Raw genomic sequence first — 26402 nt, forward strand, 5'->3', positions numbered from 1 at the left:
CAATTCGAGGTAGGGGATATCGATTTTTGATGGTAAGCTTATTAAGCTCACGATAATCGATACACATTCGAAAAGACCCATCTTTCTTTTTCACGAAGAGGACAGGAGCTCCCCAGGGTGAAAAGCTCCGTCGGATGAATCCTTTATCAGATAACTCTTGAAGCTGTTTCGATAACTCTTGCATCTCCGACGGTGCAAGTCGATAAGGCATTTTTTCAATTGGGTTGGCATTGGGTACAAGGTCAATATGAAACTCAACTTGACGAACTGGAGGCAAACCAGGCAGTTCATCAGGAAACACCTCTGGATAATCTCAAATAATCGGAATATCCTGAATACTCTTGCTCTTGTCTTTCTCCTCGGTGACATGTGCTAGAAAAGTAACATATGCTTTCCGTAAATACCTTTAGGCTTCCATACACGACATAAGTTTCAATCCACCTGAAGGTTTCTCGCCGCAAACTTCCAGAATATCGCCAGAAAACAAAGGAATATGAACAATCTTATCAAAGCAAACCACCTCAGCATGATGTTTAGTTAACCAATCCATTCCAACGATAATGTCGAAGCTCCCAAGTTGCATTGGTGTGAGGTCAATAGGAAAAAGATGGTTATCAAGGTTTAACTGACAATCACGAATAACAGAATCGAGAACAAGGGGTTTACCAGTAGCAACTTCAACAGATAAGGGGTTCCTCAGTTTAGTTCTAGGTATCGCAAGCAAAGGTTCAAAAGACAATGAAACAAAACTTCTATCTGCACCAAAATCAAAAAGAACAGATGCAGGTCGATTGTTAACAAGAAACGTACCATTGACAACCTCGTTGTCAGCCCTCGCTTCGTTTGCATTCAAATTGTACGCTCACCCTCGAGCAGGATTCACATTGACGTTGACGTTTGCATTCGGGATCGCGTTAGCATTTGCGTTTGCATTCACCAGCCTCGGACATTTGTTTCTGAAGTGACCATACTCTCCACAGTTAAAACATGAACCCGGTGGGAATCTCGCAGCATTCCCCTGAACCGGAGCTTGAATCTGGGCAACCTGATTCTGTCCCAAACGACAAATATTTGCCAAATGCCCAAGCTTACCACACGTCGTACATTGCTTACAGGCTTCCTGTGCAACATGATGATTGTTGCAGCGAGCACAATGAGGTGCGGTACCAGCATATGCTTTCTTTGCAGGTGGCTGAGCCGGTGGGTTCTGATCAGTCTGTGCCGTAACAGCAAAATTTTAGGCACCCTTTCGCTTCCTTGATTTCTTCGACGACTCACCTTCCTTACCCTTACCCTTTTTCTTGTTCTTCTCAGAATCAGCCGAATTCTTTTTATTACCCTTGCGGGTGAGTTTACCCTTCCTGACTTGAGATTCAGTCAGGGTAGCCGACAACTCAATTTCATGACGGACGGTAGTAGGGTTAATGCCGGTCACAATATCCTGTATGGAATCAGGTAAACCATCGATGTATCTCTCGATTGCTTTCTCTAGAGGGGTAACCATGGTGGGACACAATAGACTGAGTTCTTCAAAATGATCCGTGTATGCACGGTGTTCAGCCCCATTTTGCTTTAAATCGTCAAACTCTTGTTCCGAAGCCCGAATTTCGTGACAGGGACAAAACTCTTTCATTATGAGAGCCCGAAGCTCATCCCACGTTTGTGCCAATGCCACTTCGGCACCCCTATCGCGCATAACCCCATTCCACCAGGCAAGCGCTCGCTTCTCAAACACACTAGAAGCAAATTCAACCTTCCGCGCATTCGGACACTGCACATGTGTAACACCCTTGCTTGTTAAATACAATATTTTATATAAGTTTCGTAAAAATACATGTTTATACGATTACACGTACATATGACAATACGAGTTTACTAAAACTTTTACAATTTAAAAGAAATAGAACAACTTAATGTAATTGAATTCGTCGTTTAAAAGATACGACGAAACGTCGCGCGGAAGCTTGTATGTTATCGTGTTTGGTTCCTCATCGAGCTTGATCTTCATCCGGGCACTCTTGGCAATCACCTATGATCAAAACCAACTTAAAAGTTAGTTTTGATAGTTAAATGATAAATATAAACAAGTTACATGGGTCAAACAACAACAAAACAAATTTATTTCGGAAACAGGGGGCGTCGCGTGACGCTAGGCCCCCTTTTTCACAGACTGATGCTTAATCAGTTGCTGTACATTCCCAGCTCAACCCGATTTCACGGAAACGGTCATAACTTCTTCGTTATTGATCCGTTTTACCCGATTCTTTTTCCTACGCATCCGTAATTTAATTCTCCATCTTATGGAGTTAAAATCCGACATCCGGATTAACAAAATCTCAGACTTTTCAGTCTTCGGCATACTACCCTTTTTACCAATTATTGACCCGTTCATGATTTTACCAAACCAACATGTTTATTTGATTCCTATATCACATACACTTCTTCAAATTATTGTTATCTACCATTTTAGGTTCTAATCACAGGTTTATTACACAATTTAAACCCGTTTTCGTTCGTATGCTTATTTTGACCCGTTAAGGGTATTTAAGCACTTTAAAACTTGAAATCGCTTTCATTCTTTTCTAGCATCTTATTCCTACATTTCTTATCAAGTAATCTTCCACTACAACTATATGTGTGTTGAATTTAATGTGGATATCAATATGCTCTGAGTTTTACCCCTCGGATTATTATTTTACGGCAAAGACCCGATTAGGGCCATTTGACTAATTTATTACATCTTTCAACTTCTATACTTATTCTAAGTATTTACCTAATCATAAAACTCATTTCCAAACAACCTTTAAAGGTTGTTTATTCGAATTAGCTAACAAGGGCGTTTTGGTCCATTTTAGTCTTTCAATTACGACAAGGTCTTTTAGCAGCATGTTTGACCCATAATTCTTCTTTTGAATTATGATCTTGTTCGAAAAGTCATTTTGCTTTTTGAAATGCCACGATCCTCTTTAAAATATTCGGTTTACCCATTTAAGTAACCCATTGTCTATCTAAGACTTCATTTAATGATCATTGAACCTTACGTTCTAAATGAATAATTACTCTATTACACATACCTGGCTCGGGTCAATGCATTGACCTGTTTTAGTGCCTTGCTATAAAAATCACTAAATAATAGCGATGCAAATATCATTTCTACATTTATTCCTGAAATCATATAACTCGACAAGAATCATTAGTCGCTATTATCAAAAGGTGGTATCTTCACCCTTTGACCCGTTTGGTCTAAATAACCGATTATATTAGCGAGATGACATGTATTTTCATCTTGACTATATGACTCGCCCCGATTTACATCGTGCGGTCGTTTTACTTCTAATCCGTTTCTTAATACTTTTGGGCCTATTAAGGCTTACTTCATAAGTGTCTTCTAAAACCAATAGTTATGGTCAACGAGTGACCAATTTACCGTTTTACCCTTATTGTTTGTGTTGGTTTACCCTATAAGGTAACCATTTAAAAGTTCATTTCCCATTTGTCATAAAATGATCGAATTACCGATTAACTCCTTTTAAACCATCAACATGGTTTCTTGTCATGCTCGACTATCTTGTTCCGTATGTTTACACGCCGGAACATCATACCTCAACTATGTATTTATCTTATTCGTGACTAATACGATAAGAGAATATTCTAAAATATAAGACTAGTGTAAGCCATACTTACCTTACTTCCAAATTATGCTTTTCCGTCATTCTTGCTTCGTTTGACCCGCTTCGTTCCCAAGCTTTCACCTAGCTTGTTTATCGTCAATCTATCATTGTAAATTGTAAGATGGTTAGATTAGTCATAATTATTCACGACTATTCCATCTCACTTATTTCATAAGTCGAAACTACTATTCGTCTTCATGATTAGTTAACTTAGCTTATTAAAGTTAACTACTTTCAATCACTTGATTTACAATATTAGTTCAAATCAACATGATGATTAGAACTCATCTTGTTTCATATTTCATATAACTTGCCATATTATTCAAATGTGCGTTTCACTCGAATTTCAACACTTTAGTTCTCATTTAGGCATTTTAACAAACACCTAATGGGCGTAATTTTACACATTTACTAACTAGTTCATAACTAGTCATTTTTACCAAGATTAACATCAAAATTCAACCTCTATCATGTATGATCAACTACTCAAACTTGCAAATTGTTCAAGTGTCTTGTTTCTACTATCAAATATGATGATCTTAAACATGTGTATATCATCATCTTCACTACATAATCAAAACCGACTTGTCTAAGTGTGGTAAATCATCAAATTATTCAAGTCATAGCAATTTTTACTTCAAATTTCTACTTAGGGTTTGTTCCTAAGCAATCACACTTCATTAATTCAGCCATAGCCTCTACGATTCATGCATAGATCACATCATGCGAAGTTAACTAATTTTCACAACTTCATGAATGTTAGAAATTCGACATACCTTACGATCCCCTTGACTTGGTGATCGTTTCTATGTATTCAAATCCGAATTTGGCCTTCAATTGATCCTCCAATTTGAAGATTATGTTGAAGAACTAGGGTTTGCTCCATGGGAGCTTTCTCCTGACCGTATACACGCACACACTATGTGTGTGTGTGTTTTATTTTGTTCTTAATAAATAACTTTTCCAGTTATCTAACTTTGGTCCCTCGTGTTTGGTTGGTTATTAAGTAGGCCACAGCCTTATTATTTCTAACAACATTCCCACTTATTAACTAGGTTAAATATTCCTAGTTACCTTAGTGGGTTCAGGGAATTTATGATTTGGTTTATTTTAAGTCCCGTTCACTCGGGCCTTTTTATCCACTCTAATTTCCTCAAAAGGATTTGTTCACTTTTGATTTAATATTAGGTTTATTTAATTAAATCCTGATATTTACCGGGTTACTTTTACCACTAACGGTACTTTACCCGACTTTTAGTATTAACGTGGTTTGATTACCAAACCGGTTTTCGGGGTGTTACAAGTCTACCCCCCTTAAAGAGGTTTCGTCCTCGAAACCTTTTTCTTACATGATTTATCGAGTTTAACTCCATGCATTTGATCTCGATAATCAGTTGAGCATTGCTCATATTTTAACCAATTATTGGTATTACCCGAAAAGTATGATAATATCCTTTTGGTTACTAATCATCTACATATCTCATACGGCATAATGCAACTTGAAATAACGTAATTTCATTATTTCTACTAGTTTAGTTAACTTAGCGATATCCATCGCTTTTATATATTATCGAACTCTTTATGAATCCGTTACTTTGACCCGTTTAAAGGTCTCTAGTGAAATCTTATAACTTTTAGCAACAATTCCTTTTGTTTTCCAATTTATTTATTTATTTGGTTCAGTTATACCGAATCCACCGCTTACGAGCAAACCAAATTTCTTGATTTGAATTGCTGACCTTAACCGGTCTCACTAACTTGACTTACTAGTCCAGCTACTTTTTATCGCTCGCTTGGTTATAATGTGATTTTACTTCACATTACATTTCTTGACCGTGATCGTGTCACATCATGTTTAATTTATATCAACCTTTCATTTTCGAAAATATCACTTTTCGAATATGTCGTCTTGCACGTGTTCACATTATTTTGGCCCAAACTTTGACGAGACTTTGAAAACTTAAAGGGTTCAAAACCATATAATAGAGGGTTCAAAACCTAGTAATCAATCATCCTAGAACAGATGACTAGTTTTCAAAGCGGATTCGAACTTATTGTGGTTATCACCTAAGGGTAGGTGACGGTATTGTTTTAAAAATCTAAACACAAGTAAACTTGCGTTAGAGTCCTAAAGTTATAGTCTAGGTCAAAGCATTAATAATAACCTAATTCCCTATAACCATTGGCTCTAATACCAACTTCTTCTGTCACACCCCGACTATGTAAAACAGCAAAACGTGGCGGAAACGTCAGGGAGTGTTGTAACAGAATTATTGTTTCACAACCATGGATATAAAAAGTTTCGTTTTATTCATAAAATTAAACATTACATTGTCTTAACACATCACAAACAAACTACATATCGTCTATCACTTGTTATTATGTCACTAAGGCCTTGTCCAGATCTTACGTGACGCATGCATCCTAGAATCAATCAAGCAACATCACCTGAAACATATGTAAAAACAAAGTCAGCAAAGAAATGCTGACGAGTACATAGGTTTTATAAGAGTATCGGAATTATGGCTTCGTTTACATGTTGCATTACTTTAGTAGACTTCAAGAGTCAAAATACAAACCTTGTTTTTGAAAAATGTATTGCAACATAATTAACCAACTCAAATCAAGATGGTTATAGTTTATAAAATCTCGTAGCCATGATTCTTAACCCAAAAAAAAAAAACATTTGTTTTAGAAAACAAACTTGTAAAACATCTTGTAAAAACTCGTTAAAAACTCGTATTGTTTATATCTTATAGAAAACACCGTTGTGTGACATCGTTTCAAAATCGTTTACCAAAGTGAACTAAATAACGCCACGGTATGTAATATGATGAAAACACTTATATATAGGAAGTACCAGCGGCGTATCCACCATGCTTTCATCACATTACACCCGTCCCGTTATCTAAACACTAACCAAAAACCAATCGTTTACCCAACTTGTTTAACTTGTTCAAATCGTTTTCAAATCGTTTCCAAATCGTTAACTCGTTTAAATTGTTTAAAATTATCTTCGTTTTTAATTGTGAGAACTATATATGGTCGTCTTGCTAACAACCTTCAAACCTTTGTGACTAGACCACCTCGCTTCTTGCTTCTCGAGTTAACAAATCACCAAAGGGTAAATTAACTAACATCAGATTCAGTCATTACCCACAACCCCCACACATAACCATAGGTGATGTAAAATAAAGGGATTTGTCAGATCCTATGGTACAATAACCTAATACTGGTCTGCTTGATCAATGCTAATGAATGTCATTTGTTATGTAACTACAACCAACAAGTTTGTTCACTTTATTGAAATCGTTATTAGTTTTGTATAAACCATCTAGGTTGTTTTTGAAAAACCATCGTTTAAACTTTGAAACCATTTCGTACATATGAATCACCCCAAAACAATTGAAAACAGTAAAATAGGGGAACTATGTACTCACATGAAGTGCAAAGTATCTTCAATCAATAGAACTCAAGCAAACTCAAGTAACCCAGAGAAATCAAGTAGCACCTAGTAATCGAACCACTAGTCAAACAATAGACGCCTAAATCGGACTATCGGATAGAATGAGGTCTTGTTAACCAAATGAGTGTTGGAACTCATGCGATATGGTTTAACAAAGCCTACATTCTAAATTGAAACCTAACCTAAGTGCTTTCGACCCATTGCGACCCATTAAGGTAGCTTACGCTACTTTAACGCGTCGTACACGCAAAACACGTTTGAGGCGTCTAACTAGTCCTATGTCAAGTATTATATGCCAAAACATGTTTAAATAAGTTGCATAATCAGTTATGTGACAAAAGTTTGGGTTACATATGCTTAATTACCAATTATGCATGGAAAGGGTATTTTGGTAATTTACCTAAGGCATATAAACTACTTATCATACAACTACCTAAACTCGGTGACCATAAGGTATAACCTCGGAAGGTTATTCCCTATGCAACTGTGGTCACTAAACATGTTTGGTCGGATCCTAATGATCGACCAAACGGGTCGTGGTCGAAAGTCTAAACGAGTGTTTAGTCCGCTTGACTTACGACTCTACACAAGCACTAATCTAAAAAGTGACGAGCTAAACATGCTAGAACATGTTTAGTTAAGTTAGAAAACAGGTTTTGATATCAAAACAAACGGTTTTGATATCCTAAAGTAGTTTGGTTACAAAATACGCGTAAATACGCATTTTGGCGGAAACTACGACTCGTCACTGAGCCTAGATAACCTGGTAATCAGTAGGTATAGTCACTAGGGACTATAACCATCGTGATTACGCTCACGTTATGAAGTTCAATCGAACTTCGCGTTCACCATAAACTGATCAAAGCAGAAAGTCAAACGCAGTTTGACTTTAACGATAAAAACGAATGAAAAGAACGAAAGAATACTTACAAAAGGTCCCCGCAAGCTCTTGATCCGATTTACTCTCAGGTATGAAGCATAAACTTCAACTTAGAAAGCCAAAATCAGATCAAGTGTGCTTTGGGAAGGAAGTGAAGGTGGGTATTTATAGATTTTCAAGAGCCGTTAGGATCGTTTCTCGAAGATTGAGTTTTGATCTAGGCCGTACAAGTGGGCACATGGTATTTGGATACCATGGGCTCTTAAAAACCATCTAATTTTGCCCATAGAATGTTAAAAGCCATGTCACAAAACCAAGAAACCCAGCTGTTGTTTTAAAAAAACTGTTTTCTGATACTAGGCCTCTCACACGGCCCGCGTAAGCAGGCACAACAACCTTACGCGGCCCTCCTGGGCAAGGTTTGCAGAATTGGCAGAAAAGGTCCCTGCACTTTAGAAACTTGGTTTTGATGCATTTTTGGCACGTTTAAGCCCCGTTAACTTCATTTCAAGGCTCTAAAATGAAGTTAAAGTGTAGGGAACTCAAAACATGCTCCAAAAATATCTCGGATGTCGGTTCGTTCGGTCGTACGGTCGTACGGTTGCGTTATTCGCTTAATTACGACGGGAGTCGTAACGAACGCAAAAACGATCCAAATCAAGCGACGAATGGAATTTTATCATGCCAAACACTAAAACATAATATTTTAATGATTACATGAATTTTTGGATGTCCGGATATATTCAGAACGTAAAATATGCGTGAAAGTGCAAATGATCGATGTCGTAAGGTCGGTCAAAAATAATGTTAAAAGTGTCCTATTCACCTTTTACTAGTAAAGGGCAAGTAGGGTGTCGAATCCACGGGGAAACATTGAAAAGTATGGAAGCTCGTTGTTTGTGACAATTATCTAAATTAAAACTAATTGCTTTTTGCAAAAGGTGAGACGAATTATGAAAACGAAATTAAATTGTAGTTGTAAACAATGATGAGAAAGGACCAATCTCCAGGTTTTCAGGTTGCGTAGAAAATTGGGTAACTTAAATAATACCAATTGGAAATCACATAGACATGATTTGCTAAGCACTTGTTTTAATAAATAACTAACAGATAATATATTTGATTGCAATGATCCACGATCGAAACCGAAGGATTGATGCAAATGAATAGTAATCTAATTAATTACCAATCCTAGATTTCATAAACATCAACGAGTTCAATGGTTAAAGGTTTAAGAACAATGAATTTAATCCCAAATGTTGATGACCAAACCAAATAACTGATGAATACCTGTGTCTACGATAATCAAACAATCGTTTAATCGAAAACAAGCAACAATAAGATAGATTAACCGAATGATTAATCAAATCTTAATCCAAAAGTTCACAAATATAAATAAACCCAAAGTCTAACACAAACCCTAGTCCCGGAGATGATCACGTGTGGTTTAGCCGCTCATGTTCTTGATTTGATCTTCAATCTTGATGAGGAATTGCATGATTGATGATTGGATTGAGGTTGAGAACTCCAAAATTCGTCCTTGGGAAGTGGAAAACGGCTAGGGTTAATGATAATTTCGTTTGGGGAATGTTTGTGCTTAAATATGGTGGAAAAACAAGAAATTCGCAAGTCAGATCTGGCAGTCAGTGCCCAGTGCGCCAAAAACAACACCCAGTGCGCCAACTTGTAGTTTTCGTCTGTGGTGCGCTGAAATCAGAACCTAGTGGCGCCGATTGTTACCAAACTTCCCATTTTCCACATTTTGACCTTCCAACTTGTGTGTATGCTTCCAATACTCCGTAATGCTTCCCGAAAACCTTCCATCAAGCTCCAAAAGCCATCCGTTATGCTCTGAGTACATGCAAATCAAAACCAACTCAAAGTAACCCGTTTTTATACACATAACCATGTAAAACCTCATAATTAAACACTTCCAAACACGATTAAACACCCTCACATCAGCAAACTTGTGCACTTTTTGACGCTTTTAGTCCCTATTGATCAATAAGTTTATTTTAGCATACTGAACCTATCAAAGCCTATTTCTGTCACACCCCAAATTTCCACGTGTCACCGGTGGGCCCGGTGGGGAGTATAGTGACGTAGTTGGCATCATCATAGACAAACAACACAATATATAAATGCACAGCGGAAGCAAAGATAGATTCATTTCAACTCTAATAGAGTGTAATATCAAATATCACTAATAGTTGAAACGGATCCACAGGCGGATCAAAATAAAAATAAGATATTGTTCAACAGATTTATTGTCATCCAAGCTTGCGAGACTTATTGTGGACGCTCTAGAAGACAGCCAGCCTATTACGTGTAGTACCTGCACTTAACCTTTTGGGAAAAATACGTCAGTTTACACTGGTAAATACAATTTAACTGACTCATTTTGAAAAGGTTAAAAATTGATTTGAATGCTCAAGGCACAAAACATTTTTATAACTTGGGATAATTATTTATTATAATCTTGTGAACGAATTACATGTTACTTGTGCGTTCAGTAGTCCGGATCTTGTCCGGGTTAAAGATCAATAGACACACCACAATATTGAGTTATACACTGACAGGTGTACGCCTACACCTCGTGCTCTGGTCGTGGCCATCTTGTAAGATGATGCCAAGGATATCCGGGACATGGTCATTAATCCCCCAAAGGCTTAAAGTAAACAAGACTGTTTAAACGAGCCGATCAAATTATTCAATTAACCACCCAAGGATGTAAGATTTGATGCTCGATCAAGCGGTATACTATATACCATAACCCAAGCCCGTATAGGGAAAATAAGTTAAAAGTATTTACCTTGGTAAGTATAAATCACAACTAGCAAGTGAAGGTAGCTTTTACTGATTCTTCTATTCTGGAACAAAGGTTTATAATAACCTATTAGATTCCTAACGGATCTTTATTTAAGCCTAAGCTTAGACCGGTTAGTTTTAAGGACAATGCGGTTCAAACGCATGATTAAGCGAAGACCGGATAGAACGTGATTTAGACCCGACAAGTTTGAATACTTGTATAATATGGGTATGCTAAATACATTCTGGATTTTGAGACAAAAATGATAATGTTTGACCCGTTTCGGTCAATTTATGCAAACTAGTTACATAAACCGAACCGAACGCTAAAAGAGCGTTACGGGTAACCATAAGAGTCATATGCAAGTTCCCTGAGATAATATGCTCTAAATATGTCATAATATCAGTAAGTTATGTTCTATTATGCCCCGAATGAATTTAAACTCAACTTATGCCTTATAAGGGCATTTTGGTCATTTAAAAGATTATAAAAGAGTTAAATTTGTAATCTGAGTTGTAGGTCTGATTCATACAGTAAAAATACTTAATTTAACATATTATAACAATAGGGTTGACCCATATATGAAACTTATCATTTAAAATCAAACTATGCACCTTAGGGGTATTTTGGTAATTTCACAAGGGCTAAAAGTGTCAAAACTGGAAACCTGAGTTCAAAAACTTATACTTACTGTTATTTTATAAAAATATACTAAGAATATCAGTAGGTATTAACCTTATATGTTTAATATGGTTATAGTGCATACTAGGCGTTAAACACGCTTAAATAGGCGATTTAGAGCCGTTTCCGGATTTTTAAAAGAAAGCTGATATTTTTATATTTCCAGAATGCTCAAAATAATTTATTTAACAAATGAAATTAGTGAAAAAAGGTTTGGGGTCAAAAAGATTTATAAAACTCATTTTATGGCTTAAAAGGGTAAATTCGGTATTTACCGAATTAAACTTAGAGACCTATGATACGATCAGCCAAAAATTAAATAAAAATCATCAAAAATCCTAAAATATTATATAACATCAGTTGGTAAAAAGTTTGGTGTCAAAAAGTGGGTTTAAATAGGCCATACGCTAATTACGCCGTTTACTTAACATAAAGCTTTCAAATTACGATATTGAGCATAACTCTTAATCTAGACCTCCAACTGATATCAAATTTTAAGTGCAAGCTTATAAATCGGTAACAAACATTTCTACTCTTTCACTTTTTCAAAAATCGCGTTTTATAGTAAAAAGGGCAAAATAGTCATATTTAAGCATAAACCGGTAACATGCATATGAATCGGATAAGTGTTGAACCAAGTTTGTAAAAACCCAGAGAGTTGTACATATATAAAAATGGTCCAAAATAAGCTCCAAGGTAGATCTCAAACATGCATGCACGGGTCCGAATTGAGAGTCAAAGAAAAAGTCATTTTATGAGACTTTCGATTCCGATCCGGGTTTAAACTGAAAATTGTCGAGTTGATCATGATGAAACATGTTCTTACATTATTTACAAAGTTATTTTGATGATCAAACAGGTTGCATGTGACCTACATTGCTATTTATGCTAAATTTTGCAAAAACACATTCTGTTGACTTTTTAAGAAAAGCTTTGACTCGACAATCATCATGCTTAGAGTGGGAATCTGAAAATACCCTTTTAAGGGTTTGTTTCCCACATAAATACCAACTTGTAGGTACTTTCAATTTGAGAAATGACTGAGCCATTTTCGTTTAATCGTAAAGTCAAACTAATTTTACGATGGATTGACTTTCGGTTGAATAACTAAGCTAGAACGAATTTGAAGGAGTTATGAACACTTACAATGGTCCTAAATAAGCTTAGAGATCACTAGGAAGATGCCTTGTCGTCCAGAAAGCTCCAGGAGTTGTCTTGTGATTTTTAGAAAATGCAAGTGTTCAAAGTTTACTACTTCAAGACCCTTATATGCAGATTTTGATCTGATTTGATGATGATACAGGTGTTGGTAGATGTTGTATGATCAGTCCAAGTGTCCTTGCATGCATGTAAGTTGATTGGTGAGTTCAGGAGGTGATTACAGCTGTATGCAACTCGAAAAACAGACCTGACTGGCACCTGTTCGCTGTTTCTGTCGCTGGGCAGGTCATGCGGCCCGCTTTAGGGCCTCAGGCGGGCCGCCTGGCCCCTTCTGACTTGCGAAAACCTTTTAAACCTTTATATTTTGGTCCTTGGTCCTTTGTTACGGGGTTTTGGCTATCAATCTTGCTCGTAAGACCCTCAAACTTGATTTTTAAGGACCTTGGGACATTTACAAACATGGTAAAGTCCTTGGTTAACTTTGTGCTCACCCGAAAAGTCACGAAATTCAACGTTGACGCATTTAACCCTTCGTGCACGGTTTTGATCATAACTTTCTCATACGATAACGAAACTTCATGAAATTTTTACCACATATTCTAGTGAGTATATCTTATCATTACAAAGCTTCGGGTTTGCCAAAAGATCACTCAGAGGTATACATTCAACATGTTGACACAATTAGCCCCTGTAGTTTGCAATTCCTCACTTTCTTTTCATTTTTCACTTTGTATGATCCATGATATATCCGTTTAGGATTATAAACACTATGTAGGGTTATTGTAGAGCCTATTTTTCCATTGTTGACACTTTGGACCTTTATATTCCCATAGTTTCACTGTTTGTCAACTTTAGTCCCTCTAAAGTATGTTTTCACATATCCAAAGCCTATGCCACGTGTCATTGCATTATTGGACGTAAATTTCCGAGGTGTTACAATTTCTAAGCTATTTAAAGGATATTTAAGGTATGTTTAACTGATGATCAAGTTCCGGAATGTTCGTTACTATACGAATCGGTATAATTTCGCAGTTTAACACAAATAGTCCCTACGATCGAACAAACTTGATTTCAACACACCAAACCATCCAAAACTTATTTCTAAGTTATGTGGAGGTCATTTAAGGTATGTTAAGCCTATGTCACTATTCCGGAGTGTTTGTCGCGTTATACTGACTGCGTTTACGCACCAATTTGCGTATAACCTTCCAGAAAGCGATTTAAATCTTGAAATTGGAATTGAATTAAATTGTAAAATCACCAAACACAAATACACACATAATAACACCAAAACACATATAATAACACCAAAGCACATTGTTTTATTGATAACCAAAATTGTTTTACATTGTACAACGATTATAGAACACAGTTGTCACAATAATCATAATAATATTTTGCAACTGAATGACAATTGACATAAGTTTTGTATTATAAGATAATAAAATGTTTAAGCTCAAGAGTAAATAATAAATAAAGATCCCTAAAACCATTGGTCGCCGGAAATTTCTTAATAAACAAATCAAGTAATGTTCATAAAACTACTTTGGGTTGTAACGGGACTATAGGTTCTTGATTTTCGAGATCGACTTGATTAATTGGTCTTGCTTGCTTGCTAAAAGGTACAGATTCTATTTTCTTTTCATCGTAGTATACTTTTATATTTTCGTTACTCGTTGTTACGGATTCCTGTCCTTGTCAGCATAGTATTTTATTCATATTCGTTACTTTGTAGTGCGGTAGTTTTCGTTAGATGGTTCGGTTCGTATTGTTATATGATTGGTATTTGTTGTAGCATGCAATAGACCTCAGATTTTGTGCTCGTTATTGCATGTTCCCTTTAGGCTCGTGGGTGCTTCTATATTACGTGACTTGTTTTACTGTTATATGTTGTCACGTATGTCTTGTCTCTGTTATGATATGTTTGATATGATTATATGCATCTGTTTATGTTCAGTATCTGTTATCTGTTCAGTATAAGTTTTGGGATTCAAGTTATATAAATATCTGTTTCAGTGCCAAAATCTAGACTTGTTTGACGTCAGTACCGTTCATGTTTCTGTCCACATGTTTGTTTTACTTTTGTTGTTGATTTCTCCGTTACTGGGCAACTTTTTGGCTCAGCCGTAGTTTCTTTCTTGTGTTGTTTTGTGTGTGTTTTACAGGTAATCAAGGGAAACGGGGATGAGTGAGAGGAAAATGAAGTTTAAGAAGTTTTTGAAGTTTCCGTGTTTATTTATTTTCAGTAATTGAATAATATAAGACTTAGGTTTTCTGGTGGATTCGAGACTTTTGTTTCTTGGTTTCTATCGTTTATTGAAACTCGTTGGTTTTTGATATCTGTAATAGTGACATGCTAGCCCGTTCTGGGTTGGGGTGTTACAGTAAGACACCGGGGGGGGGGGGGTGTTTAAATATATAACTTTTTTTATTATTTGGAATACAAAATTACATTTTTTCAACCTGTGTAATACATGTGGTTTTTAAATATATAACATTTTTTTATTATTTGGTATATATATTATTTTATTATTTAGCATATCAAATTACATTTATTCAACCCGTGTAATACACGAGGTTATAACCTATAGTATATATATATATATTTAAAATCATTACATGTATTTTCACTGTTAGACTTGAATTGGGTCACACACTTATGTTCATTAGCAATAGTTGGATATGATTACTTTTAACTTCTTTTTCTTTAGCAATACATAAGATATATTGAACAAAAGTCAGAGTATAAAAGATCTCTAAACAATCGAAGTTTAGAGCAACTGAAGAGACGTCGGCGTGTTATCGGAGTTTTGCCCGTCGAAATAGTGTGTGAGGTCCCGGCAGTTCCGGTTTGCACCTTACATCCTATCTTGACCTTGCATCTCCTCCACTCGGTTATCTTCCTTCTCTCTTTTCGCGTGGTTTTTCCTCCTCTACCCTCGCTTCCCACAGTGGCTTCTGGATTTCTTCGGGGCTTAGCGGGTCTGATATTGGTCGCGGCTATCTGAGTATAGTTTAGCTAGATCGATTCGAATCCCATTAACACCCTTAGGGTCGAGTTGCAACTGTTTCGTTTGTGTGTTTTGGAGGTGTTAGGGGAGTGGTTCGATTCGAAGCCTATCGTCACCATTGTTTCTATCCTTCTTCCCGGCTGCTTTCATTCGCTGTCCGTGTTTTTGTATCTGCCTTGGGTTTTGTTTTTGTTATGGAGGAAGACGGCCCTTGGTTGGACCCCCGCTCTAAACGCAAATCTAAGAACAGAGGGTCTGAAGGAAAGATGGATAGAGGTGTTATCACCAAATTCTTTGTCACAAACCTCCCACAGGGCTGTACACCATGGGAACTCTCGGAATTCGTTAAGGTTTTTGGAGAGGTGGCTGGTGTATATATCGCTAGAAAGAAGGACAAGGTCGGAAACAAGTTTGGCTTTATTAGCTTCAGAGATGTAAGGGATGTGAAGGATATGGAACGAGCGTTGAACGGAACCAAAATGGGGAATTCGAAACTCAAAGTGAATCTTGCTAGATTTGCTTCAGAAAATGCGACTCTTTTCAACGGTCCGAAAGACAAGAAGAGTTTTATTCCGGAGGAGCCAAGTGGGGGGAATCAGGGCAATCAACATCCTAAGTTTCAAGCATTTAAAAACAATGGAGGAGGTAAGTCGTTCAGAGATCTTTTCGTCAAGGACATTGGAGCTAAGGTAGAAGGCTCTTCGAATCAAGCTAGTGAGGGAGGTGTGGAGGTTGAAGCTTATGAGAACATATTCGCTTTTAAAGATTTGGTTGGTGTGGCAGCGGTGGGTTGCTGCAAGAGTTTGTCAATTCTCAATAATCTATTCTCGTTAATGTCTAAAGCAGGAGAAAAGGAAGTCACGCTCAGTTATCTGGGAGGCTTGTTTGTTCTGGTTAAATTTCTTTCGGTAGAACATTGTAACAGTTTTGTCTGCAAAAATGGAATGTGGAAGGATTGGTTTTCATCCCTGGATCATTGGAACGGACAATCCCTACCGTTCGAAAGGATTGCTTGGCTTAGAATAGTGGGGGTTCCCATCCACTTAGCGGAAGACGAAGTCTATGATTCGATAGCCCGTCACTTCGGAAAAATTGTTCATGCTTCTCAAAGATCTGTGGAAGACGTGGACCTCTCGGTTAATTTTGTTGGGGTTTTAAGAGGGGATGGGGTAAGGATCGAGGAGGTGGTTTCTTTGGTCTGGAAGGATAAAAGGTATAAGGTCTGGGTGGAAGAGGTGGCGGAGGAATGGACGCCGGAAGGTCTGGACGGAGACGGGTCGGAGGTTGATTGTTCGTCGGAAAAAAGGTCACAGGAGGAACGCATCGATGACGAGGAAGACGAAAGGTTGGTAGAAGAACCTCAGAGGTCAGGTAACACCATTAAGGAAGGTTTGGGAGAAGAAAACGTTGCGCACGAGTTGCATGGGGAAGTTGGAGGTCGGTTAGTGAATGTTGCATGTCTCGAGGAACAGTCGAAAGAGGGAGGTAATCCCGAGGTTTTGGCGGTTGACATTGATTGTGAGGTAGAAACTGGTGGGGCCCCATCGGTAAATATTAAAAGGAATGTTGTTAAAGCCAAAGGTAAAAAACCTTTTAATCTCTTTAAAGACTCACACATAAGGAAGCCCATCATACATAACTCTGCCGGCGAGCCCAGGCCCAAAAAAAGGTCAAGGTTGGAGGCAGAGGAGCCCATAGTTTTTTCTTGGCCAGTTGGGCTAAAAAATTTTGTCAATCAGGGAGATCCGTCAAGGTGTAATAGGTATGTATCACCGGAGGTCGCTAATGTCGATGTGGAAAAGGAATTTATAGATCCGATTAGTCACGGGGTATGTGAAGATGGTCTGTCGACAATGGTGGAGGGAGATCCGGAGGTGCTGATAGTTCCAGAAACACAGGACTCGGTTCCAGAGAGATTGGTAGTGGAGGAGGGACTCCAAAAGGAGATTGACGCTACTATTGAATTGGGGATCAAGTTGGGTGCTGAGTTGGGTGGTCAATCCAACAGAATTAAAGAGGTTGTGCTTAATGAAAGTAAGAATGTTGTTTATAAATGAATATATTAAGTTTAAACGTAAGAGGTATTGGGGGTCCGATTAAGGAAAACTGGATTAAAAGCTTGAAGTTTAGACACAAAATTGACTTTATGGCTTTGCAAGAATCTCAAAAGGAGGATGTTAGTGGCGTTAGGTTCGAGAATATTTGGGGAAACAAGAATTACGGGATGGAGTACGTGGGTTCGGTAGGTAGATCGGGGGGTCTAATTTGTCTTTGGGATTCTGGGGTTTTCGATCTGGAGGTTTCAATCAAGAGAAGATGTCTGTTGGCTGTTAGGGGTAAGCTTAAAGGTAGTGGAGAGTGGATAAATTTCTTAAACGTTTATGCTCCGCAAAGCACATCGGCGAAGTTAGCTCTATGGAACGAAATATTGGTTATATTGGGAGGGTGGAATGGCATTTGGGTTGTGGCAGGAGATTTCAATGCTGTCAGAAATGAGTCGGAAAGAAAGAACTCCTGTTTCAGAGTGGCTTGTGCGAATAATTTTAATGATTTTATTGCTCAAGCTAACCTGTTGGAATATGATATGAAAGGCTTCAGGTTCACTTGCTCTAGAGAGAACGGAAAAAAATTAAGTAAACTGGATAGGATTCTGGTGAACCCAGAGTTCTTTAACAAGTGGCCTACTACTTCTCTCAGGGCGTTACCGTTCCTTTACTCGGACCACTGCCCTATTGTTCTGGAGGTTGGGGATAAAAACTTTGGGCCAAAACCTTTTAGGGTTTTCGATATTTGGTTAGATAAAGAGGGTTTCAAGGAAGCTGTGGAACAAGCGGTTAGTTCTTTTTGCCCAACTGGTGCCCCTGATCTCAGCCTTACGGCTAAGTTTGCTCACTTGAGAAAGGCGTTAAAAGTTTGGAGAGATGATTATCTTAAAAAAGAAGGAGAAGAATTTGATAGTGCTTTGGAGGAGCTTGAAACTTTGGAAAGTATTATGGAGATTAGGGAGCTTAACGAAGAAGAACAATGGGTATTCGCGGAAAATAAGAAAGTTATTCTGGAACGGGATATTAAGAAGTGTTCGGAGTCGAAACAAAGGGCTAGAGTCAAATGGGCTGCTGATGGAGACGCAAATTCTAAATATTTTCATTCTCTGGTTAATCTCAGGAAAGCGACTAATAGCATTCCGGGGCTGAATATCAACGGGAGATGGGAATCGGAGCCGGCAAAAGTCAAAAAGGAGATTATGTATTATTTTAGATCCCGGTTTAAAGAAGATTGGGTGGTTAGGCCATTGATTTCGTGTGATGGATATAAGACTTTGGGGGAGGAAGACAAGAATTTTTTGGTTCAAACCTTCTCTTTAGAAGAGATTAAAGTGGCGGTTTCGGAATGTGGTAGCGACAAAGCGCCTGGACCGGATTGGCTTAACATGAGATTCATTAAAAAATTCTGGTATCTTTTTGAGAACGACTTCTTGGAGGTGTTGAACGCCTTTTACGCCAATGGTGAGTTCAGCGTGGGGAGTGGATCGTCTTTTATCGCCTTAATTCCTAAGTTAAAAGATCCTGTGGAACTTAAGAATTATAGGCCGATAAACCTTATTGGCATCATTAGTAAGGTGGTATCCAAGGTTCTTGCTAATAGGTTAAAAAAGGTGATTGGGTCGGTTGTTTCAGATTCGCAGTCCACTTTTTTAGAAGGGAATTTTATTTTGGATGGTCCCCTTATGGTCAATGAGATCCATCGTTGGGGAGAGAAGTGCAAGAAAAAAGGTTTTTTCTTTAAAATTGACTTCGAGAAAGCGTATGACAACGTGAACTGGAATTTCCTCATCGACTCTATGTCTAAAAGGGGATTCCCCGATCGTTGGTGTCAATGGATCAAAGGTATTCTCAAGTCGGCGCGATCTTCAGTGCTCGTTAACGGCTCTCCGACGTTTGAATTTCAATGTTTCAAAGGCTTAAGACAAGGCGATCCCATTTCTCCGTTTCTTTTTATTTTGGTGATGGATGTTCTTTCGTCTTTGATCGATAAAGCTAAAGAGGAAGGTATGTTTAAAGGTTTAAAGTTACCGAACGAAGGGCCCTCCATTTCTCACTTATTCTATGCGGACGATGCCACCATATTAGGGGAGTGGTCGTCAGAGAATATTATTAATGTGGTGCGAATTCTCCGGATTTTCCATTTGTGTTCTGGCCTTAAAATTAACCTGGATAAGTCGAGTTTATTTGGGATGGGGGTGAACTCCGAGGATATTGGGGGTTTGGCTTCGTCTATAGGTTGCAATTCGGGTTCATTCCCGTTCAGTTACCTCGGGATCAAAGTCGGTGCCAATATGAACCGGGTGGATAATTGGAGGCCGGTGTATAACATTTTTGATGCCCGGTTATCTAGGTGGAAGGCATCGTTACTTTCAATAGGGGGGAGAGTGGTTCTCATTAAATCCGTACTTGAAAGCCTCCCTAATTACTACTTTTCGTTGTTTAAAGCCCCTTGCAAGGTCATCTCGGATTTGGAGGCCAAAATTAGAAGGTTTTTATGGGGAGGGGACGATAGTAATAAAAAGATGCATTGGGTGGCGTGGAAGACAGTGACGTGTCCGAAAAACAAAGGCGGCTTGGGGTTAAATAATCTTAGAAACATAAATGTGTCGCTTCTTTCTAAATGGGGGTGGAGACTCAAAGTGGAAAGAAACAAACTGTGGGTGAAGGTTGTGGAAGCCATTCACAAGACTAAATTCAATTGGAATTTATCCCGTTTAGATCTTCAATGGGAGGGGTGTGGTGTAACATAGCAAAGACTCTTGCCAAAACTTCGATTGAGGGGATCCCGTTAAGATCTTTTTTCAGAAGCAAGATAGGAAATGGAGAAAATACGGCTTTTTGGTTGGACCCGTGGCTTTGTGACGAACCGCTTAAGTTCAAATATCCGGAATTATTCAAGCTGGAAAAGGAGAAGGGGTGCAAGGTGGTTGATAGGTTAAAACCGAGGGAGGTGGCTGGCGGTTTAGTATCGGAATACGGCTGGGTTTGGAGAAAAAATATCTCGGATCTGGTAGAAGTGAATGAGATGATTGATCTTTGTGGTAGACTGTTCCATGTCTCGCTGGTCGAAAGTCCCGATAGGTGGGAATGGATTGGTGCTGAAGACTTCAGTGTTGGGGCTGTTAAAAATCTGCTTACCTGCAATGGCCAGCAAAACAACAGCTTACAGGATCTGGTCGAGGAGTGTAAGTGGGTTCCGGACAAAGTAAATATTTTTATGTGGAGAGCCAGTTTAAATTCGATAGCTACGGTCGAAGCATTGAGATCCAGACATATCGATGTGCAGGAAGATGAGTGCGTTCTTTGCAAAGAGGGAGTGGACTCGGTTTCCCATATCTTTTCGTCTTGCTTGGTTGCGACTGTGGTTTGGCACCATATCAGCAGGTGGTGCAAAGTGAAACAATTATTCTTCTTCGATTTCAAGGATGTTGCTAAAATACACGAATTCGTGGGATTAAGCGGGAATAAAAAGGAGGCTTTCAAAGGTATCGTTAGGATCGCGGTGTGGTGTATCTGGAAAGCTAGGAATAAAGCTAGGTTCGATAACAAGGAAGCCAGAATCGAGGAGATAGTCAATGAGGTGAAAGCTTTAGGTTTTTTATGGTTTAATAATAGAAGTAAATGTAAAAATATAGAGTGGGATCATTGGTGTAAATTTGTTTTCATGTAGTTTTGGCTTGTAGTCGGTTGGGTCCCTCGATTGGAGGTGTGCCGTTTGTTTAATGAAGTTTACCTTTCAAAAAAAAAATAAAAATAAAAATAAAGGACTAATGTTTGACTTGCGATTTCTATTACTAAACGGCTAAAATACATGACCAGGAAATAAACAGTGGAATAAATAGAAAGTCGTTTTTCCAATGGGTAGCACCAAAAATTGTATCATTCCAAAACCTCCATAGCATCCACCAAGTGGTCATTAGTCATTACTATTGCTTCAAGCAACTCTTTCTTCGTTTTGGGCATATTATAAATAGATTTCATCCAATCAAAATTACCATTCAACTTCAAGGAAACAGGAAAAGCAATCTCTAACCACCTGGAAATCGCATTCTATGTTTTCCTTGTCAATTACTGACGGATCCATCATTTTTTTCATGAGGCAAAGGGGAGACTTAACCAAATTTTTTAAGGGGGCGATCTAGATGTTTGCCTAAAATTAACAGCATTCTTTTGTCAGGGGACAGTTGCCCAACGATCTGAGTCTTCCAACCAAACGAATTCCTGAAGCTCTTTATGGAGATCTAATAACTGGGAATGTTCGGCCCCATTTGAATCAGATACCCGGGCTATAACTGAGGGGATAATTTTGATTTGGAGATTAATCCAGAAAGCCTAAACAGGTTAAAGATAATTCAAATGGTTCGAGATAAAGATAGTATGGTTTATTTGTTTAAATAGTTTTAATTATTGGTTTATTAGATACATTTATCTAGATGATTAACTTTTTATCTTAATAGAATTTAAGTCGTGTTAGAACTAAAATGAGATTAATATTAAATAAATGATTATGGCATATTGTAAATGGTGTTCTTCCAATGATAAATAACAAAAAATATAAAACGAGTTTGTTCAAATCGTGTTTATATGCCTAATCAAGGGTCTCTTTTTCCAACAATGCCACGCATGGAGGTAGCTTATGCAAATCATTACTTCCCTAATTTATGATGTGACAACATATGTGTTTGAATGATAGATGTATATATCGAACGGTTGTACATAGTATTTGTATGTATGATGTATATATCACAAATAAATTAACAAAGCAGGGTTAATTTTTTATTTCAAAAGTTACAATTTTCATATTATTTATATAAAACAAAGATGTTACAACTTACAAACATACTTTATGAAACTGTTGCAACCTTATAATACAATAGGTGAACCACAAAAAGAACAAATAATTGCTTGCACACAGAAATAAACAACATACAACAAAACTGTACATATAGATGCACTTTTTGAATCTTTACAAGATTCACAAAGCAAACATATGTACAGTTAATTAAAAGAACACAAATTAACACTTGGTAGAATCCCACAATTCTTGTAAATCAAACAGGAACTGTTCGGTTACTTGTGTTGGAAGTAGGCGCAATCTCTTCTTCATTCTCACGAGACAATTCTTCTAGCGATTTACCCTTAGGTTCCGGGACCAAAAACGTGAACGCCATTCCCAACAGGTTGATCACACCGAGAACGATGAGAGAGTACCTGATTCCGATACCGGCCGGGTAGCCTGCGTCAGTCTTTTTAGGGTCTCTACTCTGGGCAGCGTAGAGAAACCCGTAGGCGCCAACGATGGCGCCTGCTTTTCCAGCTGCCGCGGAAATACCGTGGCAGGTGGAGCGGAGTCTGGCCGGGAATATCTCGGCTGGGACCACGAAAGTGGTCGCGTTAGGGCCGAAGTTGGCGAAAAAGAATGTTAGAGAGTACATGACCACGAAGCCGATACGGTTGTCGTGCAAGGTCCAGTGGTGGTATGGAATGGCGAGAGCGAACATGAAGACCGTCATGAAGAAGAATCCGAAGAGTTGGATGGTGAAACGACCGATGATATCAATGAACAAAACGGTGAACCAGTAGCCGGGGACAGTACTGCAAAGCGCGATAAGTGTTTGAGCTTTTGCCACCTTGTAAACCTCACCGATGGCGCTCATTGTGGCCGCTGGAGGGATCCACCCGATACCGCTTAACACGTCTTTTTGGAAGAGGTTTTGTGAGTAGAAAGCAATGTCGAGTAAAAACCAAGTGGAAGTGGTTCCGAGCAAGTGGAGCCCGTGGCGACGGGCGAATTCTTTCGAAAACAATCCGAATGAGTTTGAAGTATCTTGAGCAATTTTCTCCACCTTCTGCTCTTCGGCGTCGATCTCAACTTGTAAAACCCGAGCCATGTCAGCAGCCGCTTGCTTAGCGTTTTTGGCCACTAAAGCGGTGTAACGTGCAGTTTCTGGCATTTTCATACGCCAGTAGTAAGTCAGGGCCGCCGGGATAGCACCGAACATAAGTATAATACGCCAGATGTAGTCCGCCTGTGGGACTGTGGACCCTAATTTGTCCGTTGCATAGGAAGGAGCATTAAACGCGCTGTCAAAACAAGCCGACACGATTAATGCTACAATCCCACTAGCCAAGATACCAAACCCTTGCATAGCGAAAACCGCAGCGATAAACGCACCACGTGTTTTCTTATTAGCGTATTCCGACATAATAGTAGCCGAGAGCGGATAATCACCACCAATCCCAAACCCTAGCCAAAACCTAAAGAAACAAAGGGTGGCCATGACACCTTTGGCTTCATTCCCAAAAGAGAGGCCAGAGGCAAAGGAGCATATAACCATGAGTGCCAAAGTCATACCATACACTCTCTTTCGGCCCATCTTGTCACCGAGCCACCCGAAGAAGAGTTGACCGCATAGAGTTCCGACAAGGGCGACACCGGTAACTGATGAAGCCACACCGGGCGGTAGTGTTCCAGGCTTGGGTCCATCTTTGTGGTAGTAAATACGGCCAAGCAATCTCGTGACAAGGGATATCGCGAAAAGATCATAGGCGTCCGTGAAGAAACCCATTCCCGCGATCACGATGGCCGTGAAATGGTACATTTGTGTCTTGGCTGAATCAAGAACACTAAGCACCTGAAGTTGCTCTCGAACCATGGCTACTCTCTTCTTCAGACACTATACCAGCCTGCAAACAAATGAACAAATGTTGTGTACGTTTAGAGACACTTTAACATGTTATCTAGTTAAAAAATGTTGTGTACGTTTAGAGACACTTTAACATGTTATCTAGTTAAATATCTATAATCTATATATATAACTAACTAATAAAACAATACGTAAAATTATTGGAAAAAAAATATTTTAACATATAACTTTACATACAAATATCTAACATGTGAATCAAGAGTTTTTTTAGATGTAACGTCGTTATCAATTTATATACAAAATGATGGTGCATGAATTGATGGAACAATGACTTTTAGTTTAATACTTTCTTATTGATAGCTAACCATATAAAAAATAGTCTATTTCGAACACGACTCTTCTTGATAAAAAAACAAAGAGACTTAGAATCGTGTCTGAAATGGACTATTTTTCCATTGTTATTCTGAGAAAGATAAAAAGAGTACCTTATGAAGAGGGGTAGCTATGCAATTGTAATAGTAAGAGAACGAAGGAAAGAAGGTGATGAGAAGAGGAGATGTTGGATGCATGGGTATTTAAAGATGCACAAGTCTAAGAATCATTTGAAGCATATTATGGCATATGCTCTGATGGGTAAGGTCAGCGCCATCTAATTGGCTATCCAATTAGCTAAATCTTTAATCCAGTCAACGAATTGATATACCACATATATACATGAATGTGTATATATGTAATAAACATCTCATCTTGTTTACAAGAGAATTGATATTCTATTCCAAGTATCAAACTTATATCTATATCTAGAGAAAAAAAAGTTTTATATAATTTGAGCATTCACATCATATTTCTTATATCAAGTTTATCCCCTATAATTTGAGAATTTTTCTTTTATAATTTTCATATAACTTGACACTTCATCTCATTCCTTTAAATGAGGATTAAGTTATGGACTTACTACTCATTACTCATATTTTCATATTCATTACTCATATTTAAGTTATGGACTTAGTTTTCATTACTCATATTTAAGAACTCACTATTCATTACTCTATTTTCTATGAGTGTTTGTATATGGAATAAAAAGATTGAGAGAAATTGAAATGTGTAAGTTTTCAATTTGTATAGAGAGAGGGGGCCGGTGATGAAATACATGAGTTTTTTAAAGAAAGAAAATTTAAGAATAAAGACACCTTTTGTTAGTTAAACTATAATGATGGTCATGAAGAACCCAATATATCATATAAATGTGATGCCTAAACTGTTGTATATTCTCCTATGACATCTTGCTAGTTGTATTTAGATCATCTACAACGAAGCCATTGTGGACCATCCGCTACATCCGGACTAGCTAGTTTATTTCAAACGAAGCTGATGTGGTGGTTGTGTGGCTTGAAGGTTTGGGTTTTCAAATCCATCCGGCCAACAAAGATGAACCCCCCCCCCCACCCACCCACCCACCCCCACCCATCTCTTACACACATACTAATTTTTAGTGGACTTTTGTGGGTGTTTGTGGAGGTTTGGTGTTATAAAAAATTGATACTTTTAAGAAAGATTATAATTATATGTGGCAACTAAAGGGGGCGTTTGTAGAGTTTTGTGTTGTGGATGCTCTTAGATTGAAAACCTGATAATTATAGGTTTGAAAAGCTTGCTTTCAAGTCTAATCCAAATTAAAAAAAATGTTTGTAATTTATTATAGGTTTGAAAAGCTTGCTTTCAAGTGTAATCCAAAATAAAAGAAAATGTTTGTAATTTATTTTGATAGGTGGAGTAATTCAAAATATACTATTTGAACACTTATTTAGGAAATGGGATTAGGATCAAATACAAAGGATCCTAATTGTAAGAATGGTACAAAGGCTTTTAAAAAAACCCATCAAAAAAAAAAAAAAAAAAAAACCCTTAAACATCCACCATCACCCAAAAACCTAAACCCCCACCCCCACCCCCTCCCCCATCACCCACCCCAAAAAAAGACATTTTTTTTTTTTGCCGAGGGTGTGGGGGGTTAGGTTTTTGGGTGGTGGT

At 38.1% G+C, this 26402-nt stretch overlaps 1 protein-coding gene across 1 annotated transcript; it reads right to left on the reverse strand.

Moving 5' to 3' along the window:
- Positions 1-22496: 22496 nt before the first annotated feature.
- Positions 22497-24890, reverse strand: LOC110900002 (low affinity inorganic phosphate transporter 1). The gene is made up of 2 exons (XM_022146906.2): positions 24857-24890; positions 22497-24411 (listed from the first exon to the last, which is right to left on the reverse strand). Exon 2 carries the CDS (start codon positions 24378-24380, stop codon positions 22776-22778), a length of 1605 nt encoding a protein of 534 aa, XP_022002598.1. The 5' UTR covers positions 24381-24411; positions 24857-24890; the 3' UTR covers positions 22497-22775.
- Between the last annotated feature and the right edge of the window lie 1512 nt (positions 24891-26402).

Source organism: Helianthus annuus, chromosome 13 (genome assembly GCF_002127325.2).
Source record: "Helianthus annuus cultivar XRQ/B chromosome 13, HanXRQr2.0-SUNRISE, whole genome shotgun sequence".
NCBI classification, from domain to species: Eukaryota; Viridiplantae; Streptophyta; class Magnoliopsida; order Asterales; family Asteraceae; genus Helianthus; species Helianthus annuus.